The 22,091-nt window shown below is 46.8% G+C and overlaps 1 protein-coding gene and 1 long non-coding RNA gene across 2 annotated transcripts in view; one reads left to right on the top strand and one right to left on the bottom strand.

Annotated features, from left to right (window-relative positions):
• The window catches only part of SAMD11 (sterile alpha motif domain containing 11), a 156,621-nt gene that overhangs the window by 105,025 nt on the left and 29,505 nt on the right, over positions 1-22,091 (bottom strand). Inside the window, exons 6-7 of the mRNA XM_068414360.1 lie at positions 2,127-2,169; positions 236-1,041 (exon numbers count right to left, since the gene is read on the bottom strand). Of these exons, the coding sequence (XP_068270461.1) occupies positions 236-1,041; positions 2,127-2,164 (844 nt within the window). The 5' untranslated portion in view covers positions 2,165-2,169. The remainder of the gene's footprint in view (positions 1-235; positions 1,042-2,126; positions 2,170-22,091) is intronic.
• On the top strand, positions 199-6,798 carry LOC137671090 (uncharacterized). Its single transcript, XR_011049395.1, has 4 exons — positions 199-473; positions 3,434-3,607; positions 5,036-5,092; positions 5,385-6,798. It is a non-coding gene; the product is annotated as an uncharacterized lncRNA (long non-coding RNA).

The following is a 22,091-nucleotide window of genomic DNA, read 5'->3' as shown; positions in this document are numbered from 1 at the left end:
CCGGTACCGGGGATCCGGTAGAGAGAGCGCGGGGCTGCGCGGAGGAGGGGGGCACGGCCACGGGAGATCTGGTCCTGAGCTCTTCCCCCCCCCCCCCGTGCGAATGCTAATAGGCAGTAAGCCCCCCCCCTCGGATCCCGCTCCCAAAGCACGGGGGCGAGAGGGAGGATGCTCAGGCAGAGCAGCGCAGCGCGGGGACCCCGGCAGCAGCCGGAGCGGGGAGCAGTGCCTTTACCTTTGTGCCTGATGCTGCGCTTCCAGTCCTTGGCCGTCTCCCTGCCGCTGACAAACTGGAACTCGTTGGGGGTCAGCCACTCTCCCCGGTACCGGATAGAGGGTCCTTTGCTCCCCTGGCACAACTTATTGATGTAGAGCAGCGCCTTGTTCTCCCCGCACTCCACCTCGATGCAAGGCTCTCCGTTGTCAAAGAAAGGCTGGAAATCCGGGATGGAGGAAAACCTCTCCAGCATCAGGTCCTCGGGGAGGTGGTGGGGGTGGTGGGGGTGGGGGTGGTGGGTCTCGTGGAAGCCCAGGTACGCGCGGTGGGCAAAGATCTGGTCGTAAGCCGGCGGGTGCGGGGTTACCACCGGAATGGCAGCGGCGGCCAGAGGGGCGAGATAGTCAGGTAAGGTTTCCATGGGCTGGTTAAAAGCTGCCAGGGCCATCTCTTCCCTGTCAAGTCGCTCCTTCTTGATAGCAGGCATGGTGCTACTGCGCTCCCCGTGCGCCCTCGTCTCTCCAAAGCACAGTGGCTCTAATGTCTCCGGTTCAACTTGCCCCCGCTCTGTCTGGAGTTTGGATGAAATGCGCCAGCAGCAGCAGCAGCAGCAGCAACACAAGCACCTTTGGCGCTCGGGTGCCGGAGGTGGCTGGTATCCCCCGGAGCAGCCCGCTAACAAATCTCCTGGGCTGGCTCCCCAGCAGAGCTGTCTGGGATCCCTCTCCCACGGAGAGGCTAATGTACCGTAGACCCGGGAGCTGCTGTGTGGCTCGCAGATCTGCCCCTCCGGACTAATACCTGACATCTCGGAGAGGTCTCTGCTGCCGTAGACATTATTTTGGTTAAAAAAAAAAAAAAAAAAAGCGCGCTTATTGATTCCCCTAGATCGACCCACCTTCTCACCAGGCTGGAGGGTTCCCCACCGCCCACCCAGCCCCCTTTCACCCTCCCCCCCCTCCTCCTCCTTCCTCTTTAAACTGACACCTGGTTTATTTATTTATATGCAATAATTAAAATTAAGCGCTGCGCCCCCGCCGCCGCTCCGCCGTCCCCTCCCCTCCGCCGCCGGGCGCAGGGAGGAGGCGGCCCCGGCCGGTGCCGGCTCTGCCCGCGGGGCTCCAGCCACCCGGGCGGAGAAGTTTCCCGGGGGCCGCCCACCTCCACCTGCACCCTGCAGCCTCGCCCCGCTCCCCCCGGAGCCTTTATGATCACTGCGAGTTGGCATTTAATTTCCACTCCAGCACAAAATTTTAAAAAATACGGTTCTACATTACGTAGATCGCTGTGTACATCTATACCCAGAGACACACATCATACACATTGATACCCCCCTACACCGCTGCCCCCAGACCCTAAATGCCTCCCTATGGTGGGCTACTGGCCCGGGCTGCCCTCCGAGCCGGGACACACATACATCGAGCCGTGCCCGGGAGTCACGGCACAGTTCAGAGCCTCTGACCAAACAAGATTTCCCTCCGCCGCCGCCGCTCGAACTTGGCCCATTTCGACAGCGGAGGCGCTTCGCAAGCGCCGCGCCGGCGGCGGGCAGAGGGGGTGAGCGACGGGCGGCGGGGCCAGCGCCAGCGGCCGCCAGCGCCGGCTCCGGGGGGGGACACGGCACCCTGCGGGGGGGAAACGGCCCTCCGCACTGCCAGGGATACCTGCCGCTCCCCTCTCTGGCAGACTCCTGGCTGGAGCCTTCTCTTTCCCCTAGAGCCGTCTCTTTTCCCATGTAGGGATGTAGCAAGACTTAGGAGACGCGGTATAAATTTGTTTTCCATTACGAGCTGTGGCAGACATGGCACAAGGTGCATGTGAAACTGCCCCCGAGAGGACGACACGGCCCAAAATTAAGTTGTGTGGTTGTTACAGAGATTGGTCACATTGACAAGATGGAGTTCCCTACCTTTGGATGCCAAGTGGGATCGACTGTGCAGGAAGCATCCTACCTAGAAGGGAAATAAAAATAAATTATCCCCTGAAACACAGTACAAGAAATACGCCCCGCAAGTCTTACAAAGTGGCAGCACAGTGGGAGGTCTGTATAAGTTCTGTCTCCAGAACAACAACAAAAAGTTCTTAGCTTGGTCCCAAGGTGTGCCTCTTATTACTTGCTTTCTTACAGGGGGAGATGGTGGCAAGTTGAATTTGCCTTCCAGACAGTGAGAAATGGATTTGCTGTGGTGACAACCAGCCATTGACAGAGTTGGCAGCGTAGTTTCTGAGCAGTAATAGCCCCTGCCACTTCAGCACCATCTCTCAGGTGATCCCAGAGCATTCCCAGACAAGGAGAAAGGCCACCACCTCCTAGCATCTTTTTGAGGAAGATGCTTTTAGCTTCATTTTACTGGTGGAAAAACTGAAGCATAAAGAGGCTGAGATCAAGAACGTGAGCACTGTACTCACACTGGGGTTATGCAGCTACTCGGTCCCACTATGAGTAAATACAGGCTAATACGAGTGATGAGTTCACATTTGTGCACCAAGTGATTTGCCCAAGATCTTAACAGGTGTTATTTTCTGCCCCCCTTAGCTCTCAGCTGATGGGTACCCCCCTCTGCAAGAAGTCTGCTAATGGATCACTTGTGGGACAAGCTATTGCTTCATACCAGTAAAGGCAGAGGAAATTGCCTCTCTGGGGTTCAGCAGATCTGGGAATGGAATCTAAGCCCCAAACCTCAGTTTTCTCTTGACACTACTTGACCATGATCCTTGTTTCTTGCCTATTTATTTTCAAGAAATGCAAGCTCTGGGAGCCATCCTTGCTTCTTGCTCTAATGAAGGAGGCAGATATACATACCCATCAAACCCTCTCATTTAGGCTTTCAGGCTCAGGCTCTTATTCTTAATGCTTCTGATTGCTCAAGATGACAGGGGAAAAATCGCTTTCTATTATCACCTAATGAACCAAGGAGAATGCTTGGAAGAGGCTCTGGGAGACACAGGCTTTCTCTGTGAAAGCGTATAAGAGGATTCTGGGTGGAGGTCAGGTGAGAAGGCCATACAGTGAGAACTGTTCGCTCTTACACACCCAGAAAACCTTCAGCCCTGGCATACCCAGAACTGCACTGAGCTCTCTGCAAAGGCTTGAGAACTACTTCAGACTTCCTTTGAGTCCATCTTGTTTGTAACTTGGCTTCATGGGACTGATTTCTTTTCCCTTTTTACAGGGGGGTGAGTATTTTTTCTCAAAGCTTGCTTTCTTTTTTACAGCCATAAAGGTTACTGGTCTTCTTCCACCTCCGTTCCCAACGGCAACTTCACCTCCAAGTGTAGAGAACGCTTGGCCGCAGCCTTCTCCAAAGTCAAGTCTCCATGCGTCCTCCAGGAGGGGTCACAGGAGAGCAGAACAAGCATGGCCATCCTCCAGGAACAAATCCTTCTGTGGTACTTACTTCTAGCCTACTCAGATCATTGTGGTTTGAATGCACGCTCAAATCTAACAGTACCTTGCATTACCATCCAGTCTGCCCCTATCAAACAGCTCTAATGAAACCTGTCCTAACCCAGAGAACTTTTATTTACCTTTTATTTTAAAGGGAAAGGTGATTTGCCGTGGGGTTTTCCCACTGCATGTCAGCTCAGTTGCTTTTTACCTCTAAAGAAACGGGGCTCAAATCTGGACCTAGTTGTAAGTCAAGTGAATATGCCAGGTCTTCATTCTAGAAGGGCAGCATCTACTTGTCCGTGTTTCATTTCTGGAAAAAACAGGCACTTGATGCCAGTCATGATATAGGTGCACTGGCCAGGCTGCGCAGAGGTCCAGCACTGGGAGAGTAAGGCCTCATGATGGTGGCTCAACATGAGGTGCACGGCTTGGGCCAGGCAGGGTTTCCCACACATGCGTGAGGTGTTCTGGCAGAACTCAGTGAAGTTTGGGGGGATTCAAGAGGCACAGATTCAGGCTGATCCCATCAGTCTCTTACAAGCACTAGAAGCTACTAACAGGTCCTCCGTGCCCCTCCTCACTGTAACAAAGAACAAGAGCTCTGTCTGGATGTCTCAGTTTGACAGCAGGAGTCTGAAGTTGTTCAGCTCCAGTCTCTCTAACAGTAGAGCTTTCAGGATTAGTGTAAACAGATTCACCACTGGCGAGCAGATCAGAGAGATCTAAGCAAATCCACGCACACGTGGTCAGAGAGAGAACCAGGTACGCTTTGCAAATTCCACACGGAGGAACTGGAACACGTTTCCAAGTCTGGGGGCACAAATCACCATCTCTTTTTGTTGTGTGTTTCCACAGCATCTAGCAAAGTGAAAGCATGATTCTTCATTTACTCACAGAGGCACTACTGCAGCAAACATAGTAAATAGCGATCATTTTCCAACATTTAGTTCTCCACCTCTGGAATACGTCATGTTAGAATGAAACAAAACCTGGATCTTCTGTTCCTCTCAGGTCAAATGTGTCAATGACTGCAAAGAGCTAGCTGTGCTGCTCTTTTAGCATTTTACAAAAAGAGATGGTGCTTCAAGCACAGGTCTGAAAGTTAAGAGATAAGGATTTTCTCCTTATTCTATCACCAGTTTCATGGACAAATTACTTATCTTGGATATGCCTCCATTATTCTACCCATAAAACGAGGGGAAACTTCCTAAATGTAATTTATTATTTACATGCATGACAGTAAACCTCTGAGTTTCTAACTGAGATCAAAGGTCCTTTGTGCTACATGTTTTAAAAACTCATTGCAGATGCAGGCCCTGCCCCTTACAGGAAAGACAGGTTGAGGCTGGGAGGAGACAGACGCCCAGGTACATCTAAAAATGACCAGCCTGACTTCAGAAACTACTCCAGAGCTTCTGTCTTTGCAGGATTCCAGCACAGATGCCATACATGCCATCTCTGGCATCATTATGCCTCTGCCTAAGGTAAGCTAAACGAATAAATATAACGTTCTGCCAGCACAGCTGCATCTATAGCACTGGTCTTGCTGGCCTTGTCGTAGCAGGTCAGTAGCATGAGTTTCTCACAGTCTAAAACTAACTATGCCAGCACAGTTCTGTCCTGTACACCAGAAGAGCTTAGATAATAAAACAGGTCTTTCAACAATTGGTGTAGTATCCACTGAATCATGTCATTTCCCCCACAGAAGTTGGGGTGTTCAGCCTTTTAAGACTGCAAGCTAACAGCTCCTCTCCCCTCTTCCCTATCTTTGCACAGAATTACCCTGACACTATCACACCAGTGATGGAAAGCAACACCTCTGTCCCTACCGAATCGCTGAGCCTACCAAAAGACAGGGAAGGAGACCAAAGAGCCACACCACCACCTCCCAGGCCAGTCAGATTCATGCCTTCCCCAGTCTCTTTCACCATCTCAGAGGACATCAAGGCTGTCTAACAACCAGGGTTCACTGCTCTTTGCCTTTTATTCCTTGCCAGGTGTAGCTCAGCTCTGTGCTTGCTAGAGCTGTGGACAGCCAGCCATGCTGCCAGAGTCATGCTCAGCAGGATCAGCACTGGAGGTAATAATAGCCTCAGGCCAGACTGCTTCATTATGAGATATTTTGACAGCCCAGCAGCAAGAGCAACAGCAGGGAGGGCACAGGTGGGTATTCAGGGGAGGAGGACTGGGAAGGAGGACACTGGGAAGGGCTTTGCCTCTGAAAAAACACACTCTCAGGCACTGCTGGGCTGTACCCTTTTTAATCCCACCGATACAGAACACTGCCTTTTACATCAATTTATTGGAGTGAAAAAGGAGCACCATGGAATTCAGCGTTTTTTCTGTCTTTCTTGGGTCATGGTAGTATGAGCTTACACAACAAACCAGTCAATTGCATACACCCCTGTCTAATGCAGGCATTTTCTCTGCTTCCAAGAGAACAGCCTGGGCGAGTCAATGGTGGTTTAAGGGACTCTCTTCTCATCAAACTATTTTCACAAAATACCTCTTCCAAATCACTTCCCTACAAGTGCCCTGTATAGCTACCAGTCTGAGTAGATCAGTACTCAAAGAACTAGAGGAATTAAATGTCTGTTGGGGAGAAGTGAGGAAGTTTTATCTGGGAAGCAAGGACTGTAATTCTAAACTAACTGCTCCCTTCTTCTAAATAATTTATAACTTCCCATGCAGGGAACATGTTTTCTGTTCTCTCTCTGACTTGGGGTAGTGGTTACACTGTGCTGTAAACAGTCACCTGGCCCTACCAAATGATAGGAGGACTCGTTCATCTCTCTCCCTTACTGGTTGAAGTTCAGGTATGTTGTGGTAACTTAGATCAGAATCAGCCTTGAGATCTCTACAACAAGAAGTTTTAATTCAAAGGGCACAATCCTATTTCCATTAAAAGCAATGGCAAATTTTTACTGACTTCACACTTTGGTGTTCTAGTCCCCCGTAATTTAGCAAGAGATTGCCCTTCTCTGCAAAGGCTTTGGAAAACTACAAGTTTAGCTACACTCAAGTGATGTCTCCGTGATGTAAGAAAAGCACTTACAGAAATCACCAATGGAATAAGGCCTTAAATACCAAAGCTACTGTTACAGTAACCATCCTCTCTGACCCTTTACTTCTAAGGCAAGAGCTGCCACCTTTGCAGTTCTGGCTGTTGGACAGCTTCCCTGTGCTTCTCTCTGCATTAACTATACCTCTTCGTGCATATTGCAATTAAAAATGCATCTTTCTTCCTTGTCTATTCCTTTCCCCTCAGAGGTTATTTATTGCTAATTCATAACTGTTGGGAAAGACTTGAGATACCACAGTTGTAATGCAGAAGGAAGCCTCCACCAGATTCTCTTTTTTTCCTAAAGCCTTTGTTTGTGCTACTCTGCTCTGCTCCACTGATAAGAAAAACTCACTGTATCAAAAGATGGTGAAACGATGGTCACGTTGTATTAATCTAAAGCTTGGCTGTGTCCCAGCACTTGTAGATCACTCTTTGCTACTCCACATCCCTAACTTCCTGCCTGCCTTCCCTCCTACAATCATAGTAACAAAAAGATACACTGACAAACTGGCTACCCAAGAATCTGGGTATGGCTGGAATCAACTGTGGGGTTAAAACAATAAAAAATTAGTGGCTATTGAAAAGAAGATAACATTAGGTGTGCCATCTCAATGTCAGACAGTGCCATAAAAGAATAAGCCATGGGTCTCTCCCTTAATTCACAAATATATACAAACACATGTGCACAAAGCACTTTTTTTAGGTTAGGCAGATGAACTTTGTCAGGTAAACCTTTGGAAGTAATGTGTCAGAAGAGTGTAGTGTAATCAAGGTGTGACTGCTTTTAACACACACTAGAAAGATCAAATTAAAGACTAGGTAGAACCTGCCTTGACCAATTTAGGAGGTGCTGAAGTACACACTACCTGAGCTGGCTGACAGCTTTCGAACCCATTAATTAGAGCTAACATGTTCTAAAGTCCTTAAATCACTGGGCATCTCTGCAGACAGGTTTTGTATTGTTCTAATTCTCCTCCTTTCCAGAAACTGATGTAGTCAATGCCCCAGTAATGATGGGATACATCATCTCTCCACTGGTATAACTGCACCCCACTAGGAATGTTTCTGAACAATTATTGTTACGGCAACGTGAAACTTTAGGCCCTAGTCAGGGCCATGTCTGTCCTGCACTTTCAGATATGACTGCAGCAAGCGTCCTTCTGCCATAGCTAAAGGTTATTAAATTCACACTGGTACTCTGAGAAGACATCACACAGGAGCTCCAGCAACACGGACCCATGTTTCTGTAGGGAATTCTCACTGCAGTTCGTGCTGCGGTGCTTCCCCTGCCATTGTTTCATGGACTATCTAGGCCAGCACCAGTACAGGAAGGCACTCATGACTTCAGTGTCACTGTGACCACAACTCTTACACGGTCTCTTCTACATCTATGTTGTATTTGAACAAAACATACCCAAAGATGTACCTACAAAGAGTCACAGGCACAAGCAGAACTCACGGAGACAAACGCATGTAAACAAATTTGTACTCAGTCAATCACTACTCACTTGTGACTCCATCATTATGGATAAATGCTGGGTCAGGCCTACACGAAGGCTTGTCTTGTTTGGGTTTGTTTGTCTTTTCTTTTAAATCTTACATTCCTAGAAAAAGAGACTCATTCAAGTAAACTTGTTGCCGTGACTACACTGCAACAGAGTGCTTTAATCAAACAAAAACTTTTAAAAGAAAAGAATAACAAAAACAAAACAAAGGGAATTTCAAAAAATACGTAAACAGACATTTGCACATTTGAATCTTCTCATGGGATCTGAGTTCCTTGGAAGAACAGCAGCTTTTCTGCCCCTTCCCTTGCATTGCTCCATAGCAAATGCAGCATGCTTGTGGACAAGAGGAGCTGCCTGCTGCAACTACTTAGCACGGAGTTTTATTTGTTTGTCAGACTTCCAGACTTGAACTTTTTGACATGTGGAGCCAGGCATTCCAACTCCTATTCCTGCCTAGTTTGCTTCGCTATGTCACCGCAGCAGTTCACCTAGTGACTCCAAACTCAGGTTCTTCACTCATAAAACAGAGAAAAAAAATCTCTGTAAAGCAGAGCTGGGAAGCACAACTCTTCAGGTGTTCACACTCCTCGTTCATTTCTATCCCATACTATGTATTGATGTACCTCAGTTTTTTTCACGTTCAGTAACTCAATCACTGAGCAAAACCAAGAAATTGTGAGCCATAACACACCACAAGTGGCAAATGCCGAAATGTCAGAGCAAGTGGTTTACAAGTAATGTTGATGCCCGATGCCCAAAATCGTTCATCTAAACTCTTTGGCAAATACTTACAAATAACTATTTTGCTCATAGCAGGAGAAAAGGATTTTGTTTGTCATACATCTTCCTTGTCTTAGCCAAAACGAGTCTGCATCCAGGCATGGCACAAACTATTTTCACTCACCTCTCACCCTCCAAAGGCACACATGCAAACAGATACCCTGGCAGCACACGCTTGGAAAACTACTCTGTGCACTCAGGAAGTTTTGCTGCAGGATTAAAGGATAAAAAGGTGTTTCGACCATTGTACTGTTCTCAAAAGCTACTCCTTTCATCTGTTGTCTGGAGCACAGTTAGCAATGGATAAATTGATGGGAATGGGTACAGTCCTGCAGCAACTGACACACGCAGGAGCAGTGACAGCCTGGCACCAAGGGTCATCCATTGTCAGACACAGACACACAACGAGGCACAGGCACGTGCACTCGTAAAATAGATCCTGGGTAAACAAGAGAGCTAATTTTAGTGTGTTTTGTGCCCTGAGAAAGGCAGGAAGAGCTAAAATATCAAACCTGAGGTGCTGTGCGTATCAAATGCTAAGAGGGAGGCTGCTAAAATATTAGTTTGGCTTTCTGGGAGCAGTCATCAGAATTTCGGTCGCTGACACTTCAGCCATATGGTAACTTGCATCTCATCCTCAGCAGACTAACAGATGTGCCAGCAGCTGAAGAGGCAAGAAGCTGGGTTCCAACACACATTTCATTTTTCACTACTCGGGAAAGACTTAGGAGGGAGTTGGGGTCAGTTACTGAGGATGAGTAGTGGAGGAAAGAGATCTTTTAAGTTCCTGTCTTCCCTTTTAAGTGCATCAAGCACACAGACATTTCTCACACGCGCTTTGCACCCAGAAGCAATGCTGGCATTAGCCATAAACCACTGCATATAGGTTAAGGCTACGCTGACCCTAAAATAAAAAAGCCTAATCCATTGTAAATATCCAGAAGACACTCAAAAGTCTATTACCATCCAACTGCTTGTTACTTTCCTTCAGTTGTTAGGGATCTGTCTCTGCGGTATGGTCTCTAATCACAATTATAGCAAAACACTGATTAGGATGCACATGGGAACATCACAGGAAACAAATATAAAATTGTCTGGACAAAGTAACTGGATGCATTTATAGGGACGGTATTTCTTTTAATTAGCCTTAATTTCCAAAGAATTATTACTTGCTCAACAAAAAAAAAATCTTTATGGATCCATAAATTATTGAGTGCAGGATTCTCCCCCTCTCTCCTACTAATACCTGGGAGAGCAGACCTAGCATAACTCACCAGGGAAGCTGCTGTATTTGACTGCAAGAATGCTCACTGTTCCAATATAGTTGGTATTTTTGTTATAACTACAAAGATTGTATCAGTTCTCACTGAGTGAATACAGAAATCAAGTCCCAATCTGGATTAACCTTCAGACTACCACAAACACTTTGTGCTTCTTAGAAGTAATCTCTGTGTTTCTCCACACGTGCACATAAACACACACACACACACTGGCCATATACACCTATGCAATTTTATGCCTCATTCCAATCAAATTTGTAGTTTGCTTCTTGAAATACACTAATGCAAACTAAGCCATTCATTTCTCTCTTTATAAAATAAGACTCTATTAACATCAACCTTGAGAAGTCCAGGACATGGTGCAAACCCAGGTAAATGGATTTGCTGAGGGATGTTACATCCACGTTATTCTGGGCTGAGCCTCCCATTCTTTCTCCCTTCATCCCTTAGTTTTCTGGTCCCCATGGCTACTGCTCATAGTTTGCATATGCCCCTACTATTTGCTTCCATCCTCACAGAAGAAATACCCCATGTTGTTGCTCTTGCCTCCTGAACTGTAATTCAAGAGTGGCTCAGGGCTGAGGGTTGCCCATCTCTGTTCCCGGGGGGTATCAGCACTACCAGAGACGTCAGCTTTGGTACCCCTTGCTGAGGATTCTCCTGTGCATTTTAACCTTTATCTCAGCAGGCAAACACATTTTACAGAGGACAAAGATACTCTCTCCTCTTTGTGCTCTTGTTCTACCTCATGAGTATGGAGGGATGATGCGTCCCAGTCTCTATCAGCAGTCCTGGAAGGGGTCACAGCTCCATGATCAACAGCCAAGTAAGATCAACAAGAGTGTGCACGCCTGGGTAAATGCAGCTTTTTCTTCCATCTGGAGCTATAAGCCTTCATGATAAGTGTGACTGGGTGTTTTAATGTGTAAGGAGATCCTCAAGAGGTTGTTACAGGGAGTAGCTGGCACATCCCATCTATCCGTGTCACTATGGTATCTAGGCACTATTATTTCAGATTATAGCTGATTATGGAAAACATTTCCTTAGAAAACTGCTGGCCCTCCAGTAACACTAATGCCCTCTTTTGTGACATTCCCCAGGACTGTTACAAGAGCCGGGGTTTGTCTGCACTAAGAACTTCACCACTAACATTACAGAGCCATTTCATACTGCGTAACTCCCACTTGGGAAGCTTTTCTGAGAGAGGTACTTTGCTGATCTTATTTGTAGTACTCAACTGGGGAAAGGCATTATTATTTGGAATAATAATAGAGATCATATTGTTATACCTACAGTACTTTGACTACACTGATACTTTTTGTAATTTTTTTTCAAGCAAAAGACCTTCTTTCTCCATCCCTATCATTCCCCATTCTGCCAGTACTGTGCCTCAGGAGAAATTCTTCTGGAAATACTAAAGAAACTCACAGTGCAATGAGAGTTTGTAATCAGAGCTTCTGTGAGACCAGGTGTTCTGGGAGTGGATTTGTCTCCTCCTGGAATAGACAGGAAGGGTGACTCTTCCTCCCCAGCTGATTTCTGCTAATGCCTTGATCTGTAGCCCATTAATGAGCAACTTATTGCAAAAATTTCATCGTTACATTTCAAGTTGTTTTGCTTAGGTCGGATGTACTGTTGATGAAAAGATCTAGCTGCCAGAATCAGGCTTTCAACATGCAGATTTGCAATGACAAATTCAAAATTCCCTTTCCATTGATGTTCTTGGAGCCGTCTTCAGACCTACTGCTGCAGTAGCTACCACTAAATGCCACTAAATCAGTAAATCCATTTATTGCAAGAGTCATACAGAACTGCAGCAATGAGATACAAACTTAATCCAATTGAAACTTCTTCTAAGCAGGAGGAAATAAACATTCAGCTCCATAAACATTTTACTCCATGAAATTTGAGTAAAAAAGGGTGGAACCTTAAGGATGTATATGGTAAAGAAAAGGCCATTCAGGAGACAATACAAATAACCCCCAGCAATAACTTAACAGGGGCAAGAAGTGGGTGTCCCAAGCACTCCTTTAGCAAAGCACTGAAAATACCTCTGGGATTGTCCAAGGCCCTTGATTCAAGATACATCGTTCCATCAGCTCCCTAAAACGCTCGGCAGTAACATCTGGAACCCCCATCCAATTATAAGATGAAATGCAGAAGGATCAAAGAGAGAGTTTCCCAGCTCTCATGAGAACAAGCTGGAGCGTAGGATAATTAGCAGCTTCTGACTGCTGCTAACCATCTCTCACTCGTTAGCATTTCTCCCTGGCCTTCCCACCTGCATGTGCAGCCCCCTTTGCCTCCAGAGGACCAAGCTCCCCTCCACGTGTGTCTCTCCTAACCTGCCTGGAACAATAGCTGCCCTGACCCATCCTAGAAGTTTACAGCGGTCTCTTTTCTCCTCTCCCCATTAACCAGAGGCTTGGGACATCTTTTCACTGCTTGGGAGTGGGGGTGAGGGCAACAGATGGGGGGAGAGGGGAAAGAAAAAAAAGGGTTCAGGAGCTCTGGGGATCCTGGTGCATCTGCAGACAAGCAGGCGACACCATACAGCTACACAATAACAAAATAATATTTACTTTGCTTCTTGTATTCCCCTGTGTCCAAGGAGTTCTGATCAGGATGAGAGAGGTATAATTCACTGTGAGAGAGAAACATTTGCTCAGTAGTTCCCACTTCTTTTTGAACTGGCTGATACACTGCAAGCAGCACAGAAGTTTCAAGTTTGAAAGGCACCTGAACAACAGCGAGGAGTCAAGCTGTCAGGAGCAAGATTGAATTGTGAGTTGCTTGCCCTTGCAAAAGAAATGTGGGTTGCGTGTCTGTCACACGTGGGGACCCTAGAGTTGCATCCCTGGATTGGGTTTAAGTGCCTGCTCTTCTCAGGAAGAACAGCGGTCAGAAATTCTCCTCTACCCAAGGACAGACTAGTACAGAAAGGAAAGCTTAGACTGGAATCCCCATCACAAACAGAAGCAAGACCGTTCTCCCCATACGCCGTACCAATTCCCCACAAGACAGGGGCATTTCCTTCTGACAAGTCAACCAACACATCAGACCTTTCCCCGATGCTATGGTGGCCCTGTCCCACACTTAGAGCAGGCTCATCTCACAATCCCAGAGACAAAATCCATGGAGGGACCCTATTCACACTGTCTGCTGACAAGGGAAACAAACTGATTTCGTACACAAGAAATCTGCATGCAAAGAAAAACTGAAAAAAGGGTGAAATGCTAATGAAGATCTGGAAAGCACTAGAAGATCCTTGGATTAAAGGTATCCTAGGACCGTAACTCAGCCAGTAACAGCAGACAGGGTCAGCCTAGGGATTGCATTCAATTTTATCTTAAAAACCCAACTTTAAATACAGTGATTCAACAAAAATATAAAAAATGTAAATCATGCAACAGCCCTGTCACATGGATTTTGAGTAATTCTGCATCAGAAACAATATACCGTGTGGTGGCCAGAGCAACACAGCTCTGTCCCCATGCCCCAGTCCAGGGTGTCCATGACTTGAGCTCATAGAGAAGCACACCCACCAGAGCTCTTCAAAGGCTATCCCAGGCAAACCCATTGCCTCACTCCTGGCATTGACCTGCAGGTACGACTGAGTGCCAAGGTGAGCTACAGCCCCATCCTTGTGCAATCCACCTTCCAGAGCCGCTCTGCCTGGCTCCAGGGCCCGATCCATCGCAGCGCTCATTGAGCACAAGCTCTCTCTGACCCCCATGGGAAGGCATGGGTTGGAGTCACCGAGGAGTCTGCAAAACCAAATTTTCCCCCTTGCTTGACGGAGACTTCTGAGCTGATGAGCAAGGAGGGGATGAGCTTGTTTAGGGGATCAGGAGTTTGAGCTAACAGTGGAAGCTGGGATGCTCTGTTGTAACGGTGTCTGTAGCTCCATCAAATCAAATCACGATTAGAAATACATTAGATTCCTTCTCCTCTAACTCAGCTCCAGCCTGCTTTTTAACGACCAGCCTTCCCTAGCCCTCAGAAAAGCCTTTTCCCTGCCGCCTCTCCCTTGTCAAGCAGCAAATGGGAGAGAGACCCCAGACCCGGCTGCACCAGAGGGGCGAGAGCGGCGGGGAGAACGGAGCGCCGGTACCGAGAGGGGCAGCGGGAGCGGGCACAGCCGGGCTCCCGGCCGGCCCGTCGCTGCTCGGGAACCCCCCGGCCGGGCCCCCGCCGCCGCGGGTTGCTGGCAGCAGCCCCGGAGCCGCAGCGCTGCCGCCGGGGAGAGAGGTAATAAATAACCCGGGGAGCGAGGCGCGGAGCCCGGCGGGCGGCGCAGACTCTGACCTGACAAATACCCACTGGAAAATCATCACCTCCCGCCCCCGGGAGCCTGGAGCCAGCCCCAACCCGGCCCCAGACGGGGAGGGAGGCGGGGGGGGGCGGTGGCTGCGCAAACACTGGGGCGCGCAGGAGCCAGCCGGCCCCGCCGCCCGCCCCGTCGAGCCGCGCCGCCGGGGGTGGCGGCAGCGGGGGCGGGCGGCGGGGCCGGCTGCGGAGGGCAGCGGGGGGGGGACGGCCCCCGGCACCACACACACACACACACACATACAGCACCTCGCTTCGTGTTTACCGGCGCAGGGCAGCGATGGTGCGGGAGCCGTCCCGCACGGCGGGGGGGGCTGCACCCGCCCTTGGGAAGGGGCTTCCCGGTGAGCGCGGTCCGTGTCCCCCCAGAGCCTCCTCTCACCTGCTCCATGAGAAGGCAGCACCCAATTTCCCAGAGGTAGCGAGGAGGGAAAGCAGGGGGGGGAAGGATAGATGCTTTATTTTCTGCTCTATGCAATAAAGTGCGATTATAAAGAATATAAGAGGGAGCACAGCTTGAATGCCAATTGGTGGAGAGCCTGTTGTTAACCATCAGGGAACTATTTATTCTCCAGCCTTACTGATGCTCCTTGGTCAATAATGATAAAGGGGGGAGAAAAAGGAGCAGAAGTTGAAGCCATTATAGAGCAGCAATCACATTACAGAGAAGCAGCAGCAACAGCCCCCTCAGAATCTATGATTCCCTTAGGTCATGTCTGGTGTGCTCAGACCACTGGCCACTGTCAGTATTTACTCTGCATCATTAACCCACCAAATAGTTTTTTTTTCTTGCCAGAAATGACTGATTTCTCCAGCCTGATGGCAATCATCATTCGGAGACAGAGCGGTGCTCCCCCGCTGCTGAACTATCTCTGGTGATATTTAATAAATAAATAAAATAGCTGGATGATTGACCAGCTCCTCAGGAAAAGGGAAGAAAATATCTATTTATTGTGATTAAATACATGCTACTCCCTAATTCTGACACTTATACATACATACGTGGCATAACGTGTATGCCTGCCCTAAACCCTGATCAACTCACAAAACAGTATTGTTTGCTTTGCTGTTAATCTCAGAACTAGGACCATATTGTACGAGGTGCTGTGCAGACAAAGGACAAAAGACGGTCCCTGTCCCCAACAGCTAGCTGATGCACTCCAAGACTGCTCTTTTTTTTTCATTACTGAATTCCATATGAGTTTTGCCAATGTTTCAAATAGGATCACAGTCACCCCAGGCCAGCTTTAGAAACTTCTGGCATCCAAAGTGGATGCCAGATCAAAAAACCCAAACAGGGCACAGAAACCTAAGCTCAGAGTTTGTTTCCTTTGCTCTGCCACAGGGGAGCTGGTTGTATTCGAAGGTTTTGGTTAACTCCTGCTTTACTCCTCACTGGCATCATTCCATCACAGGGGCTCCACAAGCCACACAGATCTGAACACCCAGCAAAGATTATTTATGCCATGTTACAACGCACAACCCATGCAAAAAAGTGAGTTTCCCTGTCGTGAAGCGGCACTTCACGCCACTCACTACTGTATCCCCAACCCCAAAATGGTTCTCTTAAGTTTTTTCCTGACTTTGCCTTAGCCCCGTTTCCCCAGCTGAGATTATCCCTCACTGCCTGCTTCACAATCACCTAAATCACGGCCAGTAAAGGAGTGGGAGGGTGGGGCAGTGTTGTTTTTATCGTTGTCATGGGTTTCCCCAACACAAAAAATCTGACCCTCCTTGCCATGAACATCAGCGCCGGGAAATCCAGGTTTTCTGACAGCTTTGCCCCTTCCCTGTCCTAGAAACACAGTAACGAGCGAGGGGCAGGAGGGCAGGAGGGCACAGGGAGTGCAGCTATGGCAGAGGATGGGCTTTCGGGGGGGCAGAGCCTGCACACCAGATCACAGAGGGGACAGAGTACAACGGAGAAGGCAAACACGGGGCAGACAAGGAGAATCACAGTCACCTCAAAGGCAACAGCAACGTTTTCTTAAGGAAGGGCCATGGGTTCCTTATTCCTATGGTCTTGTATCACCCCTCTTTTTTTCTCTGTTACCTGTTGTGGCCTTGACTGGCATTTCCAAAGGAGCTCAAGGACTGGCCCAGCTTTAAGTTTTAATGTGGATGAAGCAGTAAGGTCTTGGCCATAAAAAATTGAAGTTTGTACATTTCAAAAATACACATATTTTTCTCAGTGAAGACAAAAGGTCTGAGGGAGTGGAAAGCGCATGTCCTTGGGCCCCCCAGATACTTAGTTCTAAAGTCGCATTCTGAGACAACTCCGGTCTCCTTTACATTTCTTTGAAGACTCTGCCTTTAGCCTGCAGAGCAGGTTCCCTCTTTCAGTTTTCTGGTTTGGGGAGCTAAGTTATTCTGTTACCAAAGAGAGAAGAAAATTTCCAGGGTTCCAGAGACACTTCATTTCTTTAGCTCTTTCAACAAAGCAACACAACTGACAAAACAGGGCGTCTTTGCTCAAAATAAGTTACAGGCTAAGGTTCCTTCAGGTGAACACTGAAACATTGGCAACTTAGAAAGCATTATTCACTTGATCGTTGTTATTTACACATACCCAAATGTACTGCTGCCTCTTCTGATGTTTTGAGCTGTGGTAATGTCCCTAAATTGTGACTAATTTTACAAGTGGCACTGAGTGAAGCTGCTGTTGTAAAGCAGTCCAGGAAAATTCCTCCCCAACCAGAACAAGGATCAGCCTGCTTTAAGGGCAATCATTAAATGAATCTCTTTTAATAGGCAAGATGAAAATCAAGATCTAGAAGAATAAGCAGGAGAAGGGAGGGACATTGTTCCTGGCTGCCAGCAACAAGCAACTCCTATTGACACTGTTGGCAGTTTTTCATACTCAGCAGCAAAGGAATTGGGGACCAGAACCTTGGATAAAAGCTTGACTTGTAGACTTGGTACAAGTAAACCCAAATCCTTCTGCAGAAGCCAAGAAATGAGGTTCATTAGAGTTAGATTCGCTGCTGAGGGAGAAAGCCATGTTTCTTCCCCTGCACAGGGATGCCTGTCTTTTTGCTATATGATGCCTTCTGTAAACTCTTTTGGGTGCAGGGGTATAAATCATAATAAAGCCATGGCATGGCATATAAATCATAATAAAGAATAATGATAAGTAATAAGGATGAATAATATTAAGAGGAGAGCTGTGTGTGTGAGAGCCTGCACATATACATACGCACAATCGTACATACAAATACAGAGAGAAAAGGTGGTTGTTACTGTTTTTCAAAATGAACTTTTTTTTTCTCAGTGGATATTTTGCTGTCAACACGTTGACCCCAGCCTCCTTTCACCACCTTCTTTTCCTGCTTTCCCTGCCCTGCTGCACATGGAAGGCCAGTGAATAAACACGTGCAGGTATTATAGTGCTCGGAGGGTTGTGAACTGACATTACAGTGGGAGGTCAAAACCACCCAGCTCCCCCAGGTCCGGTGTCTGCATACAAAGCTTTCCCTCTGGTTTGGGTGGCATTATGTCACCTGAACAAATCAAGGAGCAGGTATTACGCTAACCACAACACACAACTGTCCCTTTCCACTGATGCTTACAAACAACAGGATAACTGTCTACACTCCACACTACTACTACAGAGAACATCGCCTTGAAGAGCGACAGAGATCACAACCTGCTGGAGGGCTGCGTGGCTCTTGAGGGAAGATACGATTCCCTGAAGGCTAGAAGAAACTGCAGGAGATTTTCTGTTATTCAACCTTTCTGAGCAGTTGTAATAAAGGGAACTCAAAAAACTGCCACCTGGATAGCTCTAAATATCCAACCTCATACTGCTGAGGAAAGACAACTGGAGAAGAGAAGCACATAAGGTGAGAAAAAAGACCTCAAAGAACAAGTAGCAGTTGTAGCGAGAAAACAGAAAGGAAAAAATCCTCAATTAACTGCATTTAAACCCAAAGGTGGTTAGAACTGGTTTGGTGAAAGTCTGTAAAAGTCTATAATTACAACAGGATGAATGAGCCTTGTAAAAAGTGGGAGAAACCTGACACAAAGGAGAAGCTGGGAAGCCAGGCCCCCCACTGCAGGAAATCCAAACACAACACTATAACCCATAGGCATCTGCTAACACTCCCCGAGAAGCAGATAAAAACAGCACCACAAGATGTTCTCCACCTGGAAAACATCCCTGCATGCTTACCTGCAACTGCAAATTCAGGCTTAGGAGTTGGGAGAGAGTAATCACAATTTTAATATGAATTTAGTGTAGGTGAGACGGACTAGACTGATGAGGCTAGAGAACCTCGGGCTTCTTCTGAATTCTCAGAGTGAGGGGAGCAAAATGGCAAACTTACGCCTACCACTGTCCTGCCTTCAGGGCATCACCACTCAGGGATGTATGGGGACAGGGAAGCTTGCTACCCATCACACAAGTCTTCACCTCTTTCATGAGGCAGATGATAGAAGTGGAAGTTTAATTTCAAGTTCTGCTAATTGCAGAATTGGATTAGTGATCCAGTTTGACTCTATACAGATGTGTGTGTCAATTTGCAGAGAAGGAGGGAAATAAATATGCGTTTGAGATCTTGAGGGCTAGATGCTAAGATCAGACTAAGCAGTAAATTTCCTAGTGCTTAAATAGCAGAGCAATCTAACTGCTTTCCATGTCCTTCTCCCTTACAGGTAGATTTGGACTTCTCAGCTCCTTGCAAAAACTGATTCATCTTTTCCCTGTAGATTAGCCTGAAGTTTTTTGTGTGTTTGGGTCAACTGATTCTCCACAAGAGCTTGACTAGACAAACCCAGGGATAACTAGATTGCTAGTGTATCTGATTAGCCAAAGGAAACAGGGTGGATGGGGTGGTATAACTTCACAGAGCTGAGTAAATTGGGGCTACTGGTCAAGATACATCCAAAATTATTTGCTGGCTGAGTTAGCCAGTTCCATTTCAGGTATGATGAAACAGACTTCCCAGTCACTGAATACTAGCAACAGAAACAGTACAAGGGAAAGATTGCTTAGCCAGTTAAATGTGTGTTTAAAATGCTGATAGCCCACACTGAGATCCAAGAAAAAAATGTATTTATCATTGTTATTAACAATAATAGAAATACAACCAGTTTTAATAGCATGCAGGGTTTGATGCATTTCCCAAATACAAGGATTTATTAGTTTAAAGCCTGTGTATTTATTTGTTTCTCTCTCCCCAGTCCTGCCCCCTTTTGCAACCCTCTTGAATTTTTAATGCACACTGTTTCTAACGTCAGCCGTTTTTCTTGTAAAGGTTTTTTGACACAACTTTATATTGCTACATCCTTTTGTTGTTGCCATTCCCCATCCTTGTTAGAGACTCCGCTCCCCTAATGAAGCTCGTCTCCTGCCAGGATAATAAAAGAAAATAGATACAGAGCTGAAGTGAGCCAGTGAGGGGGGTGTGCGTGTGTGTGTGTGTCTGATTAGAAATAAGGGTGACACAAAATAAGTGCAATAACAGCCTGTTCTCCAGGGACTCCCAAGGCTGCCCCCAAGACCTGCAGTTTCTGTACCTGGCTCTGTGTGTGTGCGCACATACGGATGTATACACACACAGTTTGTACGGATCTAATTTTGTATACGTGCACTGACGATGTGGAAGGACATGTTTGGAAGATGTGTACTGCAGTAGGGAAGTAGGGAACATTTTGCCAAATTAAAAAAAATAGGACTCAAAGTAGTCCAGTGTCTTCCTAGTCCCTGAATTTTGGGGATATCCTTTTAGTGTCTCACAGTGACAAGTTGCTGATTAAGCCTGTTCAGTAGCTTTCCAGCCGTTGTCTCTCCTTTCTTTTTTCCCCCATCCATCTTCATGAGTGTCTGATAAATGAGCAGGTACCTTATTCCTGTTGCCATTCAAAAGAACAAACAGCACTATTTTCACAGCCCAAGAAATGACACACATCTCTGCTATCTTGCTTGTAACACCCCCTTCTTCCCAGCGCTGAGCTGCGGAAAGCACAGCTCTGTTAGTGGCATGTACACGTTGGCATCCTTTGAGCAGTAACAGCTGTTGCAAAAAAACATACTGTAGCCTGGAGAAGAGCCCCGTCAACTCCTTGATGCCTTCCAGCCTTAGGAGCAGCCTCTTGTGCTCTTTTGGGGCAATTCATGGATTCATGGTCTCACTATAAGCTATGAAAAAAAATCACCAGACTCTACAATCCTTCTTACTCTTCTGTCCATTGAGAATAAGAAACTTCATGTTTCTGTCACTTTCCTCAGACTTCTAACTACTTCTACAGACCCTTGATAACCAAGTCTCACAATTTCGATGTGATGGAGGTCATCAGTGATTACACTTGTCTGATAAAGAAGAGAGAACTTAAATAAGGCTCCTGGGGACACAGAACAAGGAAGTGGCAGAGTCAGGGAAAGACCTGAGCTGTTGTGACACCCAAGTCCTCCTCTTTCTGATATACCACGTCTTCTGCTCAATGTTAATGCATGCTAAAGGCTATGCAAGACCTCTGTGGCTAATGTCACTTATCAGAAGAAACCTCCAAACTACTCTGAGCATCTCAATCACTATGGGTCAAGTGTTAATTAGCCCAGACCTGTAAAATTTCTAAAAAAAGAAAAGAAATTTTAAAAAGGCATTGAAACCCAAAGCCCCTTAAAAAAAAAGATCAACTGCCATTTCAATTTATCCTGCATTCTATATTCCTGCCTGGTGCAGAATGCCAGCAATATTATTCTTCTGTTTCCACAGCGGTGCTTCAAACAGATGCTTTTCCGTGTTGAAGGCGTGGAATGTGCATGCTCTGCCTGCTGCTGCTACAGTGCAGAGCCAACTGTCTCCCCAAAGGTACGGGGAATCAGGCTTGTGTGTTTCAGCTGAAAACTCCAGTTTTCCAGCCCAGCAATTGCTGGGATGGAGCCATACCGTTAGCACAGGGACACAGCCAGGTCTGGTACTTCAGCAATAACAGAACTAAGAGAAACAGCAAAGCAGTTTCAGCACACAGGATCCCGCCTCTGCTTTCAGAAATGGTTTAGACACTTTGCAGCACAGGTTTTATTAAGACTGTCTACAACACCAGTGATGATGGGGGCTGGCTATTGGTCCCTCTCCTTCCCACAAAAGAGAGCACGTAGTGAAAAGCAGTAATTGGTGAACCATAGTTCATCTATAGGAAATGCCTCTTCAAAAATTGTTTCCTATTAGTCAGAAATTTTGACAAGGGTCCAGCAGTGCACGTGTACGTACCCTGAGCCCAAGCACACTGTTACAGATTACTAGTCCTCTTGGATGCTTCAGAAAACCAGATACCCATTAGATACATGTGCAACAGCATTATCTTGGGGACTAGTTCATTGCACACTCCAACAGACACAAAGAGGACTGGGTGTCTAGTTGAAATAAAAGTAGAATAATCTGTTTTGACTTGTTTCCAGTGGGATATCCAGCTTTTAAGCACATCAGACACATTAACACGAGGAGAACCTCTGCATATTTGTGGCTTTCAACATCTGAAATATTTACAGCTATCTACAGCTCTGCTCAGTTGGCTGTAG

Source organism: Nyctibius grandis, chromosome 17 (genome assembly GCF_013368605.1).
Source record: "Nyctibius grandis isolate bNycGra1 chromosome 17, bNycGra1.pri, whole genome shotgun sequence".
Lineage (NCBI taxonomy): Eukaryota > Metazoa > Chordata > Aves > Nyctibiiformes > Nyctibiidae > Nyctibius > Nyctibius grandis.
This window is presented reverse-complemented; position numbering and strand designations above follow the sequence as displayed.